This window comes from Oryctolagus cuniculus, chromosome 18 (assembly GCF_964237555.1).
Source record: "Oryctolagus cuniculus chromosome 18, mOryCun1.1, whole genome shotgun sequence".
In the NCBI taxonomy this organism is placed as follows: Eukaryota; Metazoa; Chordata; class Mammalia; order Lagomorpha; family Leporidae; genus Oryctolagus; species Oryctolagus cuniculus.
In genome coordinates, this window is record NC_091449.1 from 36,872,620 (window position 1) to 36,891,024 (window position 18,405).

General features: G+C 44.1%; 1 protein-coding gene and 1 pseudogene across 3 annotated transcripts in view; one reads left to right on the top strand and one right to left on the bottom strand.

Annotated features, from left to right (window-relative positions):
* Positions 1-5,794: 5,794 nt before the first annotated feature.
* Positions 5,795-7,728, bottom strand: LOC100354022 (protein MIX23 pseudogene; annotated as a pseudogene).
* Positions 7,729-9,280: 1,552 nt separating this feature from the next.
* Positions 9,281-18,405, top strand: part of RBL2 (RB transcriptional corepressor like 2) — a 59,770-nt gene continuing 50,645 nt past the window's right edge. For 2 of the 3 annotated variants that reach the window (XM_008257295.4, XM_070063531.1), the window contains exons 1-3: positions 9,281-9,655; positions 14,316-14,446; positions 16,928-17,128. In XM_008257295.4, coding sequence (XP_008255517.1) covers positions 9,416-9,655; positions 14,316-14,446; positions 16,928-17,128 — 572 coding nt within the window. In that variant the 5' untranslated portion in view covers positions 9,281-9,415. The remainder of the gene's footprint in view (positions 9,656-14,315; positions 14,447-16,927; positions 17,129-18,405) is intronic. The other variant, XM_017342225.3, reaches the window with a different exon arrangement.

Consider the following 18,405-nt stretch of genomic DNA (forward strand, 5'->3'; position numbering starts at 1 on the left):
TATGAGATGTAGCCAAATCAGTGATAGAAATTTATACTTACACATGTCTACATTAAAGGAAAAAAATCAGCCAAAATTTCCACTTTAAGGAAATAGCAAAAGAGGTCAACTAAACCGAAAATAAGCAGAAGGAAATTATAAAGATTAGAATAGTAATTAATAGAAAAGGGAAAAAATGGAATTTGTGGAACCAAAACTTGGTGCTTTGAAAAAAACTTTAATTTACTTCATTTTGTTTGAAACACAGAGAGACATGTATCTCCCCAAATGCCCACAACAGCCAGTGCTGGGCTAGGACAAAGTCGGAAGCCCAAACTCCGTCTAGCTCTCCCACATAGGTGCCAGGGACCCACATACTTGAATCATCATTTGCTGCCTCCCAGGCTGTGCATTAGCAAGAACCTGGATTGGAAGCTCAGAAGTGGAGCAAACCAAGATTCTATAATGTAAGTGGACATCCTATGTTTTTACCAAACGCCTACCCCAAACCAATGAGGTGGTTCTTCTTAGCCCACTGCACCATAACATTGGCTCCCAAATGAGTGCCAGTTCAAATCCTGGCTTCTCTGCTTCCTATCCAGCTCCCTGCTAATGAGCCTGAGAAAGCAGTGGAAGATGGCTCAAGTACATGGGCCCCTGCCACCCACGTGGGAGACCTGTAAGAAGCTCCTGGCTCCTGGCTTTGGCATCACACAGCCCTGGCTCTTGAAGCCATTTGGAGAATGAATCAGCAAATGAAATATTTCTTCCTCTATCTTATCCCCATCCCTCTCTCAGTGTCACTCTGCCTTTCAAAAAAAATATACATTTTTTTTAAAATGAAAGGGAATGTCCCTACCACCTTTACAGAAATACAAAAGGATCATAAAGTAATATGAGTATTGTGAGTAAGTGCATGTCAACTAATTAGATAAACTAGATGAAATTTAAAAATTTGTAGAAATATACAAACTACTGAAGCCAAATCAAGAAGAAATAGAAATTATGAACAAACTTGCTATCTTTTTTAATTCTATAAAAATAACCTTAGGGGCTGGCGTCATGGCACAGTGGGTAAAGCTGCCACCTGTGATGCCAACATTGCACATGGGTGCTGGTTCCAGTCCCAGCTGCTCCACTTCTGATCCGGCTCCCTGCTAATGCACCTGGGAAAGGAGCAGAAGATGGCCCCAGTGCTTGGGCTCTGGCACCCACGTGGGAGACCCAGATGAAGCTTCTGGCTCCTGGCTTTGACCTTGCCCAGTCTTGCCCATTGTGGCTATTTGGGAAGTAAACCAGCAGATGGAAGATCGATTCTCTCTCTCTCTCTCTTTCTCTGTTTGCCTTTCTGATAAAAAAGAAGAAAAATGAAAATCTGAATAAATGATTTACTAGGGTTCACAGTAAAAAAAAAACACTCAAAAACTAAAACCTCATATTCTCTTTTTTATTTACTTATTTATTTTATTTACTTATCTATTTTACTTGAAAGGCAGAGAGAGAGAGAGTGGCAGATAGAGACTACCCACTGGCTTATTCCCCAAATGCTTACTATAGCCAGGGCTGGGCGCCCTCACATGGGAATCAGGGACTCAGGTACTTCAGCTATCACCTGCTGCTTACCAAGGTGTGCATTAGTAGGAAGCCAGAATCAGAAGCAGAGCCAGGATTTGACCCCAGTGACTCCAACATGGGGTGCGGGTGTCCTGAGTGGCATCTTAACCGTTGCACCAGGCACCCTCACCAAACCTCACATTTGCTAAGATCATAACCCCACCATGATCCTGATCTCCATGAAGCATCTATTGAGATGTGGAAACCTCTGTCTAACCCTTTTGCTAACCAATGAGGCCCAGACATAGTAGCAGCCTCTGTTACTAATGGCAATCCTTGAGGATCAAGAGGAAGAACAAAGTCCCAGACGCTCCTCTACTCCTCTCGGTCTGCACTCCCTAGATGCTCTCCTCCAACCTTTGGTGTTAAGTCCATCTGTAGGAAGACACTCCTAAATGTCTGTCTCACCTCCACTTCACCTCCAGACCCGTCTATTCATCACTACCTCACATCGCCACAAGCATGTCCCAAGACCTCTCAAAGTCAGCATGCCCAGTACTAGCAGCCTCTGGTGTCTCAGACCTAACACTTCATCACGCTTCCTCCACGCCTAGGCCATCCACAAATCCCACTCGTCACTACTTCCGTTTTCTGGACTAAGGTGCTGGATTGAGCATGTGCATATAATTTTATGTTCCCATGAATTTCACTAAATTGTATTAAAGTGATCTTTTGAATGACCAACCTATAAGTGTACAGAACAGTAGAAGAAAACCAGCAATCACAGAATGTCAGAATCTGAACAGAAGATAGACCAGTGATAACTGATGAAAAACGCCAAAGAAATAAAATCCCAAATCCAAAATGCTGGATTCTGAAATGCACTACAATGCAAGGTAAGAGAGTGGCTGTTTATTAAAAAACTAAAGCCTCAGAATTGATTTACTTTTTAAATTTTTATTTTGTTTTATGTATTTTCAGAGAGAATTTCATTCTCTTGTTCGTTCCCCAAATATCCACAATGGCTTAGGTAACAGAGACATAATTACTTGAGCCATCACCCACTGGTTCCTGGCATGTGCCTTAGTTGGAAGCTGGAATCTGGAGTGGAGCCAAGGTTTGAACCTAAGTGCTCCAATATAGTATACGGGCATCCCAAGCGGCATCTTTACAACTAGGCTGAGCACCTGCCCAGCCTCACAACGCACTATTCCACTGACTGCCTGTCCCTCATATTGACAGGGGTCTATTATTTAGAAAGATGTGTCTGGACAGGGCACTCTCGGCACAAGCAAGGACGTGGACACCAAATGAAAACAAAAAGAGCAAGTGACTGGTATCGAAAGCTTCGTGCGGGACCAGCATTGTTCCGCAGCAGGAACACTTGCGATGCTGGCATCCACATGGGTGCCGGTTGGTGTCCCGGCTGCTCCATTTCTGATCCAGATCCCTGCTAATGGCCTGGGAAAGCAGCAGAAGATGGCCCAAGTCCTTGGGCCCCTGCATCCATATAGGAGACCCAGATGAATCTCCTGGCTCCAGCCTGGCTGCTGTGGCCATTTGGGGAATGAACCAGAAGGTGGAAAGATCTCTCTCTCTCTCTTCTCTGTAACTCTGCCTTTAAAATAAATAAACCTTTTTTTTTTTTTTAAATAAATAAATAAAATAGGCCGGCACTGCAGCTCACTAGGCTAATCCTCCGCCTGCGGCGCCGGCACTCTGGGTTCTAGTCATGGTTGGGGCACTGGTTTTGTTCTGGTTGCTCCTCTTCCGGGCCAGCTCTCTGCTGTGGCCCGGGATTGCAGTGGAGGATGTTCCAAGTGCTTGGGCCCTGTACCCCATGGGAGACCAGGAAAAGCACCTGGCTCCTGCCTTCAGATCAGCTCGGTGCGCCGGCCATAGCGCGCCGGCCGCGGTGGCCACTGGAGGGTGAACCAACGGCAAAGGAAGACCTTTCTCTCTGTCTCTCTCTCACTGTCCACTCTGCCTGTCAAAATAAATAAAATAAAATAAGGGGCCGGCACTGTGGCGTAGCAGGTAAAGCCGCTGCCTGCAGTGCCAGCATCCCATATGGGCACCGGTTTGAGTCCCGGCTGCTCCACTTCCTACCCAGCTCTCTGCTATAGCCTGGGAAAGCAGTAGAGGTATGGCCCAAGTGCTTGGGCTCCTACACCGGCGTGGGAGACCCGGAAGAGGCTCCTGGTTCCTGGTTTCGGATCAGCTCAGCTCCATCTGCTGGTTCACTCTCCAACTGGCTGCAACTGCTGGAGCTGCGCCGATCTGAAGCCAGAAGCCAGGAGCCCCCTCCGAGAATTCCACGTGGGCGTAGGGGCCCAAGCACCTGAGCCATCTTCCACTGCTTTCCCTGGCCACAGCAGAGAGCTGGATGGGAAGTGGAGCAGCTGGGACTAGAACCAGCTCCCATAAGGGATGCCAGCGCCTCAAGCCAGGGTATTAACCTGTTGTGCCACAGCACTGGCCCCTAAATAAATCAATCTTTAAATTAAAAAAAAAAAAAAAAAAAAGAAAACGTGAAGGTGATTGGTATGCTAATTACCCTTAGTTAATCATTATCCTCCATGTACATTAATCAAACCTCATGCTGTGCAGTGGGCATTTGGTGCAGCAATTAAGGTGCCATTGGGGATGCCTCTGAAATCCAATCGTTAATGTCCCTGGCCTCTGTTCAAGGTTCATGGTCTCTATTACCATTACCTTGACACATATCCCCAGCTAGCTCTCTTACTGAATTTGCAGCTAGCCTTTCTCCTCAATAAAAGAAAGGAGAAAAGGCCATACAGTAGCCCTAGCTGATGGTGGAGAGGGACATCTCACAGCTTGAATGCACAAAAGAAGACAAAATGGACAGAAGTGTTTAACACTTCAGCACTACAAAGCAGGCCTCAGAGGCATCAGAAGTTAGCAGGGTGGCCTGTGTTGATTCCAGAGAGCCAAAGGTTTCCCAGGTGTTAAATGAGTTCCTTGTTCACAGTTTACTCTGTGGATTGGCGCTTTCACAGGCGGATTTTCATGCACAGTAAGAAAGCCGATTGGAGGGGTACACCTGCTGGGCTCAGAGTTTCAGTCCATAAAGGACACAAATACCCGACCCAAATGAAAACTCAGGTGAAATAGAAATTGTCCTCAACCCTGCCTGAGTAGACAGCACCCTCAAGAGGAAATGCAAAACACATGAGCACCCTTTACTGGCAGCTCCACTTTTTTTTTGATAAAATAGTTGTGAGAGACACAAAGAAATTGCAAACCTAAGTGAAAGTACAGTTGTATTCATGGCCATTCCACAGCTCAAACTGAAAGGGGAGAGCTCCATGATCACAGGATATAAATTTAGCTTTCGATGTGGGTGAGAATGCAAAACAGTAGGGATGATGCAAAAAAAATCACGTTGGCAAAGTTTGGCAGTTTCTTACAAAGCTATGGACGCGTACCGCACAACACAGCCACACCGCTCTGTCTTCGCCTTCCTGGGCTGCCACACCAAATGCCTTCGACTGGAGCAGGAACTTGCTCCTCACGGTTCTGCAGGCTGGAATCCAAGAGCAAAGCGCTGGCTTGCTTTGGTTCCCGCTGAGGCCTCTCTTCTAGCCTTGTCCGTGTGTCCTCACACAACCTTCCCCCTTGCACATGTGTGCAGAGCCGTCCATCCTACCAAATTAAGACCCCACCCTTATGACCCACTTAACCTTAATCAACTCCTAAAAGCTGTGTCTCCCTCCACACACAGGCATATTGGCACTTAGGGCTTCAGCCTATGAATTTTGGGGGAACACAAGCATTCAGTCCCTAGCACAAACCTTAGTATTTATTCAAGAGATGTAAACTTGTGTTCAAAGAATATATACAGGGGCTGGCACTGTGGCTTAAAGGGTAAAGCCTCCACCTGAGGCTGATTCAAGTCCCGGCTGCTCCACATCCAAGCCAGCTCCCTGCTAATGCCCTAGGAAAAGCAGCGTAAGATGGCTCAAGTGCTTCAGTCCCTGCCACCCATGCCACCCTGCCATCCATGCGGGAGACCCAGAAGAAACTCCTGGCTCCTGGCTTTGGATTGGCCCAGCTCTGGCCATTGAAGTCATTTGGGGAGTGAACCAGCGGATGAAAGATTCTCTCTCTCTCTCTCTCTCTCTCTCTCTCCTTCTTTCTCCCTCTCCCTGTAACTCTGTCTCAGTTTCTCTGTAACTCTGCCTTTCAAATAAATTAACTGTTGCTACAGTTTTTTCATAGTCACCAAAAACTGCAGTTTGGTGAGTGGACAACTGATGGTATGTTCATACATTAGAATACTATTACTTGGGCCTGGTGCTGTGGTACAGTGGGTTAAACTGCAGCCTGCAGTGCCAGCATCCCACATGGGTACTGGTTCAAGTCCTGGATGCTCCACTTTTTTTTTTTTTTACACTGAATCAGAAAATTATTTTCATAGTTACAAAATATCTCTTTTTACAGATTGGTATAAAATAGCAGTTGATTTCTCCATAATTAGCAGAATTATTTATACTTGAGGTCTGGGCTAAGTGGGGCTGAAATCAATGCAAGGTCTTGGACTGCTGGCTCAGAAATCATGCTAGGAAGCCTGCCTGTTGATGCCTGTCATGCTTAGTTCTCGGGAGATGATCCGGTCCTTCATTCATTCTTTGGAGGCTTGAAGTGAATTCGGCAGCGTTCATTAAACACCTACAAGCTCTTGTCACTTACTACTTCTTTTAGTTCTGACTGCATCCATTTCAACTTTGTCCTTTTCTATGTTGCTTTAATAATGTTAAATCATCCAAATTCTTTTCTCTTCTCGGAGGTTTCTTACTACTTCCGAGGTCTGGGCTATACAATTTTTTATGACTCTGTCCCTACAGGCATGAGCTGCCATCAAAGACTCAGAAAATTGTTTACAGGTTTGGCTGATATCAGTTTTCCCTGCAAAGGAAGCTGTTGGAAGCATAGTGTTTAATTCATGAACTATTCTGTCATCAATTGTCCTCATCACCTTGAGTAATTCTTGGAACTCGGCAAACTCCTCACAGTTCACACCCGATGCTCTACTTCTGATCCAGCTCCCTGCTAATGTGTCTGGGAAAGCAGTGGAAGATAATCCATCTCTGTCTCTCTGGTCTTTTCCTCTCTCTGAAATTCTGCCTTTCAAATAAATAATCTTAACAAAAAAAGAGAAAAATTGGTATTAACAAGCAAATGATATTTGATAGCTTTTTACCATTAATTTTACTGAATTACAATAAATCACATTGTTTTACTAAAAACTATAAAGAATTTTATGTTAATAAACAATTAAAGTTTTTCTTTTACTTGCTAAAAGGAAAACTTCAAGTTAAGTTCTTTTAAAAGATTTATTTATTTGAAAGGCAGAGTGACAGAGAGAGGGGGAGAGATGGAGGGAGCTCTTCCATCTGCTGGTTCACTCTCCAAATGGCCACAATGCCTGGGGCGTGGCCAGGCTAATGCCAGGAGCCTATAACACACATGGTCTCCTATACGAGTGCAGAGGCCCAAACATTTGGGCCATCTCTGCTGCTTTCCCAGGATGTGTTAGGAGGAACCTGGATCAGGAGCAGAGAAGCTTAACTTGCTGCACCACAATGCCACCCTCAAAATATGAAGTCTGACAGAGTCTATTTGAGGAAAGGACAATCATGAATTAGGCAGCACTCCAAATGGAGCAACCTCAGAGAGATCCACTCTGCAGCATTATTGGAGCAAGGTAGAGAAATGACTTGGTTGGCTAGGTGTTCGTCTAGTGTACGTTTGAGCTGTTGGAAAGTCCCTGGGTAGAGGTTAGTTGATGGTTTCTGGTTGGTTAAACTCAATGGTTAAACACATTAGCAGGGAGCTGGATCATAAGTGGAGCAGCTGGGATTCAAACTGGCACCCATATGGGATGCCAGCATTGCAGGCAAAGGCTTACCCTACTATGCCACAATGCCAACCCAACTGTGTTATTCTTAAATTAGTATCCCTAGTCTAAATATAAGAGTACTATAATTTTTATAAACTTATTTAAAATATGCATAAGCCATTTGTGTTACACCTCTGTTCTTGCCCCCATTGTCATTGGAGATTCAGCACTTAGAAAGCAAATCCAGCTCCAGAAGTGTTGCAAATCATCACCATCAATTCTGCTAAAGGTTTCCTGGAAAGGGTTGGCTTGCAAGGCTGTTGCTGGGCCATCCTGTCTCCGCCCTCTTGCCATTATTGCTTCCACGGACAAGAAGAACAAAAGAACAATGCCTTCTATCTCCTCAACCAGGACAATGTTTTATACTATGCCCATTTACAAATCAAAGAAGATTGGCAATTTTAAAAAATTAAAATAGGAAAGTGGAGGGGAAAGGAGCATGGGCAATAAGGTGAGTCAAGTCTTCCAGAGATATGAGAGCAGAAAGCAAACTAAAAATCTAAGAAGGAATAAAGTTAAACTAATTGGGTGGTTGAGGAAGGTGCAAATATGACATAATGAATATAAATTTTTTCCTATGGAAAAAAAACCTTCATTAAAGAAAAAAAAAAAAAAAAACATTAGGAGTGGGTGTTTAGTCCAGCAGTGATCATGCCAGATACTCACTTCCCACACTGGAGCCCCTAGGTTCCATTCTTAACTCCACCTCCTGACCCCAGCTTCCTGTTACTACAAACCCGGGAAGGTGATGCTTTAAGCAGTTTGGTTTCTGCTGTTAGGTAGGAAGGCAGACATTAGCCTATGTGTGTGAGCGGGGCCAAAGAATTAAAAAAAAAAATAGGAGGAGGAGGTAGTCTACGTGGTTGAATGAGGGATAAGGGAAAAAACAGGAAAGCACGCCTCGGCTGTGGCCCAGCAGTTACACAGAAGTCTTGCCCACGACCCCACAGCCTTGTAGGTGGTGGAGCCCAGCCCTCAGGGAACCCTGCCCGGCCCAGTGCCAAGGGATGCTATATAGGCCAACGCCTCTGCTCTGATAAAGCCCTGAGAAAAATGTCACGAATTCCTGCATCCTTCCATCCCCGGGAAACCCTCTGCCTGGCAATATCCCGGGGCAGGCGCTGTGGTGGGCCCACACCCACAAACACTGCGTCTGAGCCTGCGCTGGGCGCTCGGTCCTTTGGCCAGATGCCGGCCGGGCCTGTCAGGTGTCTTCTCCTCATGCCACGTCACCAGCTTGCTGCTGGGACCCAGGAACCCCTGTTCCCCTCGTCTCTGGAAACACTGCCACCTGTGAGGAACCCTGGATTCAGTTGTGGCTTCCTGCAAGGGCCCTAGCCCAGGTCAAGACTTCGAGGTTTTTGGGGGTGCCAGTGACTAGTCTCTCTCTGTTCTCTCTGTCTCTATGTCTTTCCAATTCAAACAAAATACATCTAACAATTCCTTGAAATGCTCACATAGCATGAAATCTTAGGGAAGAACTAGTAATTAGGGGGCGGCCCTGAGATTTAAATTTTGGCAGACAGGTTCTTGCCATTATCCTCATTTTTTAGATAAAGGACATTCCGGTGATTAGGCAGTAGTATTTCTGGGAACATCTTGGATAGTAAACCCTCACACATTCATTGTTTTTAAGCTTTCCCTCTACAGCCCAGTCCTGATGAGTGGGCTCACGGTGGAGAACTACTCAACACACGGAGAAGATATTTGTATTTTAGCGCAAAGGAGACAGAACGAGTTGATTTTGTGCATCACAAGTTTGGCCCCTGCGGGCCTCCAGCTTGGACTACATTTCCCAGCAGGCCGTGCTCAGCTCTACGGGTCCCGGGATGAGGTCCAGCACCGTTGGCTACGGCGCAGTCGCGGTGCGGGCGGCGGACGGGCGGGCGCTTTGCGGTTTGAATGGCTACCGGCCCGGTCCCACAGCTCACCTGAGGACTAGCATCTCAGGGGTGCGCTATGCCGTCGGGAAGCGACCAGTCGCCGCCGCCCCCGCCTGTGCCCCCGGCGGCTGCGGCCTCCGATGAGGAGGAGGACGAGGACGGCGAGGCGGAGGAAACCGCGCAGTCGGCCGGATCGCCGACCCCGCAGATCCAGCAGCGGTTCGACGAGCTGTGCAGCCGCCTCAACATGGACGAGGCGGCGCGGGCCGAGGCCTGGGACAGCTACCGGAGCATGAGCGAGAGCTACACTTTGGAGGTGCGCTCGAGGGAGGAGACAAGGGGCTGCGCGGGCCTACTTTACGTGCCCCGGCGCCCGAATGGGGTGCCTTGTCGTCTCCAGATCGGGAGCCGTCTGGAAGACCCGGGGATTCCGGGCTGGCCGGAGCAGGGTGGGCATTCTCTCTGCGCACCGCAGTTCCGGGAACCCGGCTTTAAAAGGGTCCTCGGAGGCTCCGAGGCTGACCGGGTCTCGCTGCTCCTACCCTTGGGTTGCAAGATGGGGAACACAGTTTTTGCTGGGGTCGCCCCGTGTGGCCGGTTTGATTCCCCGCCCACCTGGATGGTCGAGGGTCTGGTAAAGTGTCGTCGTGGCTGTCAAGACGTAGGGAGAGGGTTGGGACGCGCCCCCGTTCGCGCAGCTGTCGGCGGGACCCCAGCGCGGCTCCTGGCCTGGGGGAGCCGCGTCGTTAGGCTTCGGGCTGTGTTTATGTGCGTAAACAAATTAAGGCGCCTTCCCCTGGACGTGGACTTTCCGCCCACCCGGCTGTGGAGCACGCCCCTTCGTGTCCCTGGGAACCAGGACTGTGACTGCCCGCAGCACCCTCTTGGTCACCCCCGCTGGTGCCCTGGACTCTCGTCGCAGCGATCTGGGCTGGTTAGGTCCCTTTCTTGGGACGGAACGTGCAGACGGGAAAAATGGCTGTTGCAGCCAGTGGCCGCGTCCTCTGTAGGCACCTCCCCTTCACGGGCCAATGGGGAGTGACACGGAAGTCCGGATTGTTTATCTGCTGCTTGACCGCCCGTGGGAGTGGTATTTAAACCCTGGGCTCCTCTGATTTTCTCATTAACAGTTTGTGGATCGAGTAACGCCCATGGGCACAAAAGACCTCGAATAGCTAAAGCAATCTTGGGGATCGGTGTTGTGGCCTGCGTGGCTTGTTGACGATGGCTGTTTTAAAATTTATTCTTGCATAATTGAATTTTAATTGCGTTACTGATTTCCTATCCCCGTTGTATCAACAGAAAGAAAATAGCGATAGAGTGGCTTTACAAACTGGCAGACCGAGGTGACTTTGGACAAGTGACTTATTTTATTGGAAGGGCAGAGTTATAGAGGAGGGAGAGACACAGAGAGAGATCTTCCATCTGCCGGTTCACTCCCCAGATGGCCGCAGCGGCCAGGGCTAGTTAACTCCAAAGCCAAGAATCAAGAGCTTCCTCCGGGTCTCCCACGTGGGTGCAGGGGCCCAAGCACTTGGGCCATCCTCCGCTGCTTTCCCAGGCGCATTAGCAGGGAGCTGCATCAGAAGTGGAGCAGCCCGGAGTGCAGGCAGTGGCTTCACCCTCTACGCCACAGCGCGGGCCCCTGGACAAGGGACTTCCCCCTCGGGTACTCAATTGAGTGATCGGTAGAGTGAGGATGTTTGTACTCAGTGTCACAGAGCTGAGAAGATAGTGTGTAGTCCCTGGCACACAGACGGCACTCCCGCGGCCGTGCTGTAGCGTTCACGGAACACTCCGGCGTGCCGAGTCGACCTGGTGCAGGTGCAGTATGCCGCGCGGCCTGTCCCTGTTTCAGTGCTTTCCCGCTGTGGCCCAGAGAGAAGGACTCCTGTCTGGAGACGGACATCAGTGCTGTGAAGCCAGCTCCCCTTTTACCCTTGGCTAATCCTGTGGGTGAGACTGAACAAGCGTCCTCTCCGGCCAGTGGTGTCTCAGCCCACCGATGGCACTTGAGGACTCGTGTTACATATGCAAGTGGCACATACTAGATGCTAGCAAATAATTCTGGAAAGCAAATGTTTAATACTTGATTTTCTTTTTGATTATTGAGACTTCAGTCTCAGCTCCTTAGCTCACTTTACACAGTAAACAAATATTCATTTATCAAATATTCCTCCTGTCTTTTGCCATAGTCTGTTCTTGTGCTGAGGATAGAATAGTGAACAGAAACCTAAGGATGCCTTCCCTGTGGAGCTTGTAGTCGGGGGCGTTGTAGAAAATAAAGCTCATGTTTGAATACAGAATACTGGATATAGAATTTTACCTTTTTTGTTTCTATTTTAATAAGATTTGTGTATTTATCAAAAGCCAGAGTTAGAGAGAGTGACAGACACAAAGAGAAATATCTTCCATCTACTGGCTCACTCCCCAAATGGCAGCAGTGTCCAGGGCTGGACCAGGCCAAAGCCAGGAGCCAGGAACTCCATCTGCGTCTCCCACATGGAGGCCCAAGCACTCAGGCCATTTTCTGCAGCTTTCCCAGGTGTGCTGGCAGGAAGCTGACCAGAGTGAGCTAGGCAGGACTGGAACCGGTGCTCATGTGGGATGCCAGTGTAGCAGGTAGCAGCTTAACCCACGGTGCCACAGTGTCCACCCCGGATTTAATCTTTGGATTGCTTGTGTTTTCTGTGTTTTGTACTTCTGACTCATTTCATTCTCACGGTCCTCAGCCAAAAAACAGGAGCCTCTGAGATCAGTGAGTCGTTCGCCTGTCATGTTCTAGTTCTGTGGCAGAGCCCAGGTTTGAGGTCAGATCTGTTTGACCGCACAGGCAGATGGCCATGAGTTGTTAGTTTGGTCAGTGATTCTTTTTTAGTGTCATGGACTTTTTCAGCAAATATGTTTTAGAAACCCAAATATGTTCAAGACCCAGAGTCTGCTGTTAGCTGCATGAGGCTTCTGGCATAGACTTACAAAGAGCTCCTCATCCACTTTGTCCTTTAAGTATTATAAAATGCTTAGTGTGAGACTGAGCTTTGTTTTTTTAGGAATGATGTAGTTGTGAATTCTGTATACAACCAAGATAGACTACCATGATTAACTTCTATAAACCCTTTTACTAAAACACAGGATAATGCTGTGACTGGCTTAACCTTTTATTTCCTGAGATCTTGACATAGCAGAGAAACTCGGTAGTTACAAAACTAAATTGCTTTGAGGTCTTGTAAATCAAAAATATTATGAAATCGTTTTCCAGACATGTTTACTATACAGATCTTTTTCAGAAATAGAAAATCTGACTTTAATAACTGTAATTGGGTTCATGTAATCTGTGTGTAAATGTAGAAAATGAAGAATTTCCTGTTTGTCTTATTTTCGTTTTGACCCAGACTGGATACAGTGAAATTAAAGGATATTTTCTTTCTTCTTATTCTTCTTCCTTTTTTTTTTTTTTTTTTAAGATTTACTTATTTTGTTTGAAAGAGTTACAGAGAGAGAGGGAGAGACAGAGACTAAGAGCGATCTTCCATTCGCTGGTTTACTTCCCAAATGGTTACATCAGCTGGGGCTGGGCCAGGCTGAAGCCAGGAGCCATGAACTTCATCCAGGTCTCCCACATGGGTGTAGGGGCCCACAGACTTGAGCCATCCTCCACTGTTTTCTCAGGCACATTAGCAGGGTTCTGGATTGGAAGTGGAGCAGCCAGGACTCAAAGCTCCTTCCATGTGGGCTGTCAGTGCTGCAGTGGTTTAACCTGCTGTACCACAGTGCTAGCCCCAAGACATTTTCTGTTCAACCCTTACAGGGAGAGGAAAGTTGTGCCACTTCTTGATTAAAAAAAATTTTTTTGAAGATAACTTTAGAAATAATGCCTTAGGGGCCGGCACCATGGCTCACTTGGTTAATCCTCTGCCTGCGGTGCCAGCATCCCATATGGGCGCCGGGTTCTAGTCCTGGCTGCTTCTCTTCTAGTCCAGCTCTCTGCTGTGGCCTGAGAAGGCAGTGGAGGATGGCCCAAGTGCTTGGGCCCCTGCACCTGCATGGGAGACCAGGAGGAAGCACCTGGCTCCTGGCTTCGGATCGGTGCAGCGCTGGCCGTAGCAGCCATTTGGAGGGTGAACCAACGGAAGGAAGACCTTTCTCTCTCTCTCTGTCTGACAAACTGCCTGTCAAAAAAAAAAAAAAAAAAAAAAAAAAGAATGCCTTAAAAACACCATTTTCTTGTAATCAACTCTGATAATGGATCCCATAGTAGACCATTTGGTTCTAAAAATAAATTTTATGTATTTATATATTTGTTTTGATTAGGTATAAAATAAGTGCTTGATGTACATTCAAGCTTAATTTTGCCATTTTTTAGATTTAGAGCAAGATTAGAAATATATAGAAATAACAGTATTGTTTTACTTTATGTGGCTGTATAACAGGTTACCCTAAAATGTAGTGACATAAGGCCGCAATTTATTTTGCTCATAGATTCTGTGTGTCAGGAATTCATACAGGGCACTGTGGGAATGTCATGTTTCTGCGTCAGAATGGCTGGTGCCTCACCTGGGAGACTTCAACAGCTAGGATCGTCACAGTTGGGTCTCCTTGGGGTCTCTCTCTATGTGTGTTTCACCACTCCATCGTGATTCAGGATAGCCAGGCATCTTAAATGTTGGTTCCATACCCCAAGGCACCTGTCTTGGGAGAGAGAGCCAAGTGGCTCTATAGTACCTTTTATGATTCTTGAGCTTATGTCATATCACTTCCACCTGTGACATTGGATGAGCTAGATAAAGTGAAGAAATGCGGATCCCCACTCAGGGTCAGCATGAGGAAATAAAGACCCCTGTGTGGGATAGGGCTATCCCTGGGGAATAGTTTCCCACAAACATACAAACAACACTTTAAATTTAAGCGTAAGAGTTTTTAATATTAAAACACATATAGCACATTGGTTAAAAATTGATTTTCTTTTTATTTTACAGGGAAATGATCTTCACTGGTTAGCTTGTGCCTTATATGTGGCTTGCAGAAAATCTGTTCCAACTGTAAGCAAAGGGACAGTTGAAGGAAACTATGTATCTTTGACTAGAATCCTGCGATGCTCAGAGCAGAGGTAACTACGTTAGAGTTTAAAAAGTAGAGTGTGTCATACTCTGGTTTCTCTTCAGATCGTATAAATCTTTCGCCTTTTAAAAAGTAGAGTGTGGCTAATATGAAAGCTCATAAATCATTGTGATAGTAAGAATTCTCTCTGTTCATGATTTTCTGAGCCTCTATACCTGTGGAGTGCTGAATTTAGAAGCTGGGTCATGGTTTTCCTTTGCCACATGACAGTCTCCATTATGTTTTACTTCTTTGGTGGAAATATTTAATTTTAATGTGTCAGGCACTTGTGTGGAAGAGTTTACTTCTAAGGCTGTGACTCATTGTGTAATATTGAGGGGATCTAAACAAGGATATTGAGAAGCCTTAGGAGATATTCTAGAGTGGAAAGGTAAATAAAACATTAATAATATGGTATTATATGTAGGACTGTATCTTAATATTTATAGAATATGTACTTATTTATGTTCCTGTTTGGGGGATAAGCATCAATATTATAATCAGTTATAGAAAGGGTCAAATATTGTTGGAAAGAAAAGGCAGATGCTGTTTTAGCTGTCTGTCACGTAATTGAGTTGATTATATTTATTATTAGTATCTGCTGGGTTGAATTTTTTCTTTTATGGCTTATTAAAAACATCTATAGAAAAAGGGTGTTTGGCATTTTGGAGTGAGTTTCCAATGTCGAAATTTATAGACCTAATGGTTAAAAAAGTTATTTATTAAAGTAATTAACAAAAGCTGTAGTATTTTAGTTATAGTCTATATATTAACCTTTAACTCCATCCTGAGTTGTATTTAGGCCTAGGAACAAGAGGCATAAAGAGTTGAACACCTGGGCTGCAAACATGCAGAAGTGGACTTAAATAAGGTGCAAAAGTATAATCTTTACGAAGAAGAAAAGTGGAGGCAGAGTGATCCAGTTAAGTGTCAGACAAAGAGCTTTAGAAATAAAGGTCAAATTATGGAATCATCCTAATAAACCAAAGTAAACTTACCTAACATTGTAATGCAGGTAACACAATCCTGAGTTTAAATTGTATTTCCATTTCAAAAACCTAAAAATTTTTATGACCCTTGAACAGGGATGTAAAATTCAATTTTTATCTTTAAATTTTTACCTATAGACTCAAATTATTTACTTTTTTTCTTGTCATGATGGACTAAATGGATTATGGGAACAGACTGCGAGACTTATAATACCTGTAATTGATGAAGGATCAGTATCCAGAATTATATAAAGGACTATTAACAATTGGTTAAATAATTTACTAACAGCAACTAAAGATGGGTAATGACTGTGTCCTCATGAAGACCAAAATGCAGATAGCTGATAGGCACAGGAAAAGATGTTCAGTCTCACCAGTCAGAGAAGCTGAAGGAACAAGGACATTTTATTCTCAACAGATTGGGGAACTTTGAATTCTACTAAGTTTGGGCCTTATTCAGGGAACTAGGAACTCTATATGGCTGATGCACATTGGTGAGAGTATAAATTGGCAAAGCCACAAACACTTCAGTGGGAAATTTGGTAGTTTCTAGTAAAATTGAGGGTTTACATTCTCTGGCTCTTCTTGGGGCAGTCCCTAAAAAACACACATACACAGACATATGTGTTCATTATAGCATTTTGTTATGCAAAACTAGAAGTAGCCTAAATTTCCATTTGTTGGGAATGAATGCCAAAAGTACGTTCATATGAAGAAGGGTTTTCATCAATTAAAATGAATTCATTAGATGTATCTGTATCAACAGAAGTGACTCTTAGAAACATTATTGAGTGAGAAAGCAAATTGCAAAATGCTACTTATGGTATGATAACATTGAAATAAATTGTAAAAATGTACTTATGTTTATAGATACATATGTGGGAACTTCCAAAAGTTCATGAGTAATTTTTTTTGGTGCAAAAGAAGTTTGAAATTCATGCAATTTTTTTTCATACATGCATCTTTTTGCATGTATGAAGACGCCTTGTATACTCTATACAAGTATACCCCTTGTATACTCTATATGGGAACTTAGATGGGGAGGAGGCAGAGTAAGTTCAGAGTGACAGTTATCTTTGAGGAAGAAGGATGAGGAATAGAATCAGGGAGTATTATAAATGGGAATTTTGGCTGTTTCTGTAGTATTTTAGTTCTAAAAAATCTGAAGGAAACATGGCAGAAGTTACTTGATGTGTTAATATTTGTTAAATCTGACAGTTGAGTACATGTTTGTAGGTTATGCCACTCAATTTTGTTTTACATTTAAAAATATTTCATAATTTTCTTTAAAAAAAACCTCAGGTGATGGAAGAAAAAATAGGTTAGGTGGGTCTAAGGAGTCAGCCAGTTTGTGAGAGATTTAGCTAGTCAGGAACATGGGTTGCAATTTTATATCTGTCTAAATGTGATGTGCTTTAATGAGATAATGTTGATATACTTTTGTTTATTTTGTATGTTTTATGTAAATTTTGAAAATATCTCCTATTTATCTTTAATATCAGCCTAATTGAATTTTTTAACAAGATGAAGAAGTGGGAAGACATGGCAAATCTACCGCCACACTTCAGAGAACGTACTGAGAGATTAGAAAGGAATTTCACTGTTTCTGCGGTAATTTTTAAGAAATATGAACCCATTTTTCAGGACATTTTTAAATATCCTCAAGAGGAGCAACCTCGTCAGCAAAGAGGAAGAAAACAGCGGTATGTCTCCATATTCGTTAATTGGGAATACAAATTTGTGCCAGTTTTGCTCTCTGTTTATTTGGCTAGTCTTAAAGAAACGTGATTTCATAAATAATCTTTTTTCTGAATAGTTCTAAAGAGTTTTTTTTGCTTTTCATTGTGTATTAACTATGAAGATTTTGGCTTCTTTCATGTTGCAACATGAAACTGTTTACATAAACTTCCCCTTATTACTTAAGCAACCAAAAATGCAGAGTGCACAAATCAGACTCTAAGAGATTTTCACCAATTATCTATCCTGGGTATTGACCTCTGTATTTTCTGTTACTGGCCATATAGACTTTGTATTATTTACTTTTTAGGTCAAATTGAGCATTAACTAATCCCCGTGAAGTGACTGCTCTGTGCACTTTGATGTTTATAACAATTGAGAGTAAGGGAGGAAGAAAATTAGAGGAGGGGAGAGGAACTGAAGTTGTTAGAAGCGTGTGTTCTCTGATCGGGTCTGCAAAGTCGGTAAACTTGCTCCCACTTCTGTCTTTCCTTTAGATAAGGACAGTTAGGGGCTGCACGTTATCCTCCTTTATTATGGCAGCTTTTTCATAAAATAGAAATGGAAATTTGTTTTTAAAGAGCTAGAAAAGTGTTGACAAGGAAAGCAGGGGGAAAGGAGTTACAACGCTTTGACTAGGATGAATAATGTCTGCTTCTCTTTAAATATGAACATTTTTCAAATTGCGAAGGATGTTTACCAAAAATATAAGTTTTTAAAATAAAACAAACTGTTTACATTTTTATATAGTGGACACCACTGATATGGAAGCAAGTGGTTTAGTTTGCTTGCAACTTTGGGGAATTGACTGTTTACAATTAAGTGTTCTAAAGTTTGGATAGAAGCCTTGTTCTGAGTCTGAGTGAAGCTGGTGTGATCATTTATAGAAAGATTCAGCTTCTGTAAAGTGTCTAGAAAACGATTTCCAATTATACTTGTAAAATTTAATAGGATATGTGTACTACTTAATTGTAATTAAGAAAATTATAAAATCTACTCTATGTAAAGTTTGTATCACTTTGTATACTCTTTATTAAATTTTGTGCTAATAATAGTAGTAATAATATATAGCAGTTAAGTGATCAAATTTTGGGGCAGGGCTCTTCTAAGAGCCTGGGTGACAGCATACTGAGATTGATACTGTTGTTACAGACAGTGAAAGCAAGCCCCTGAGATGTTAAGTAGTTGACCAAGATCAGACAACTAAGTGTGGAGTTGTTAGTGAAACTCAGAAATGTGTTTG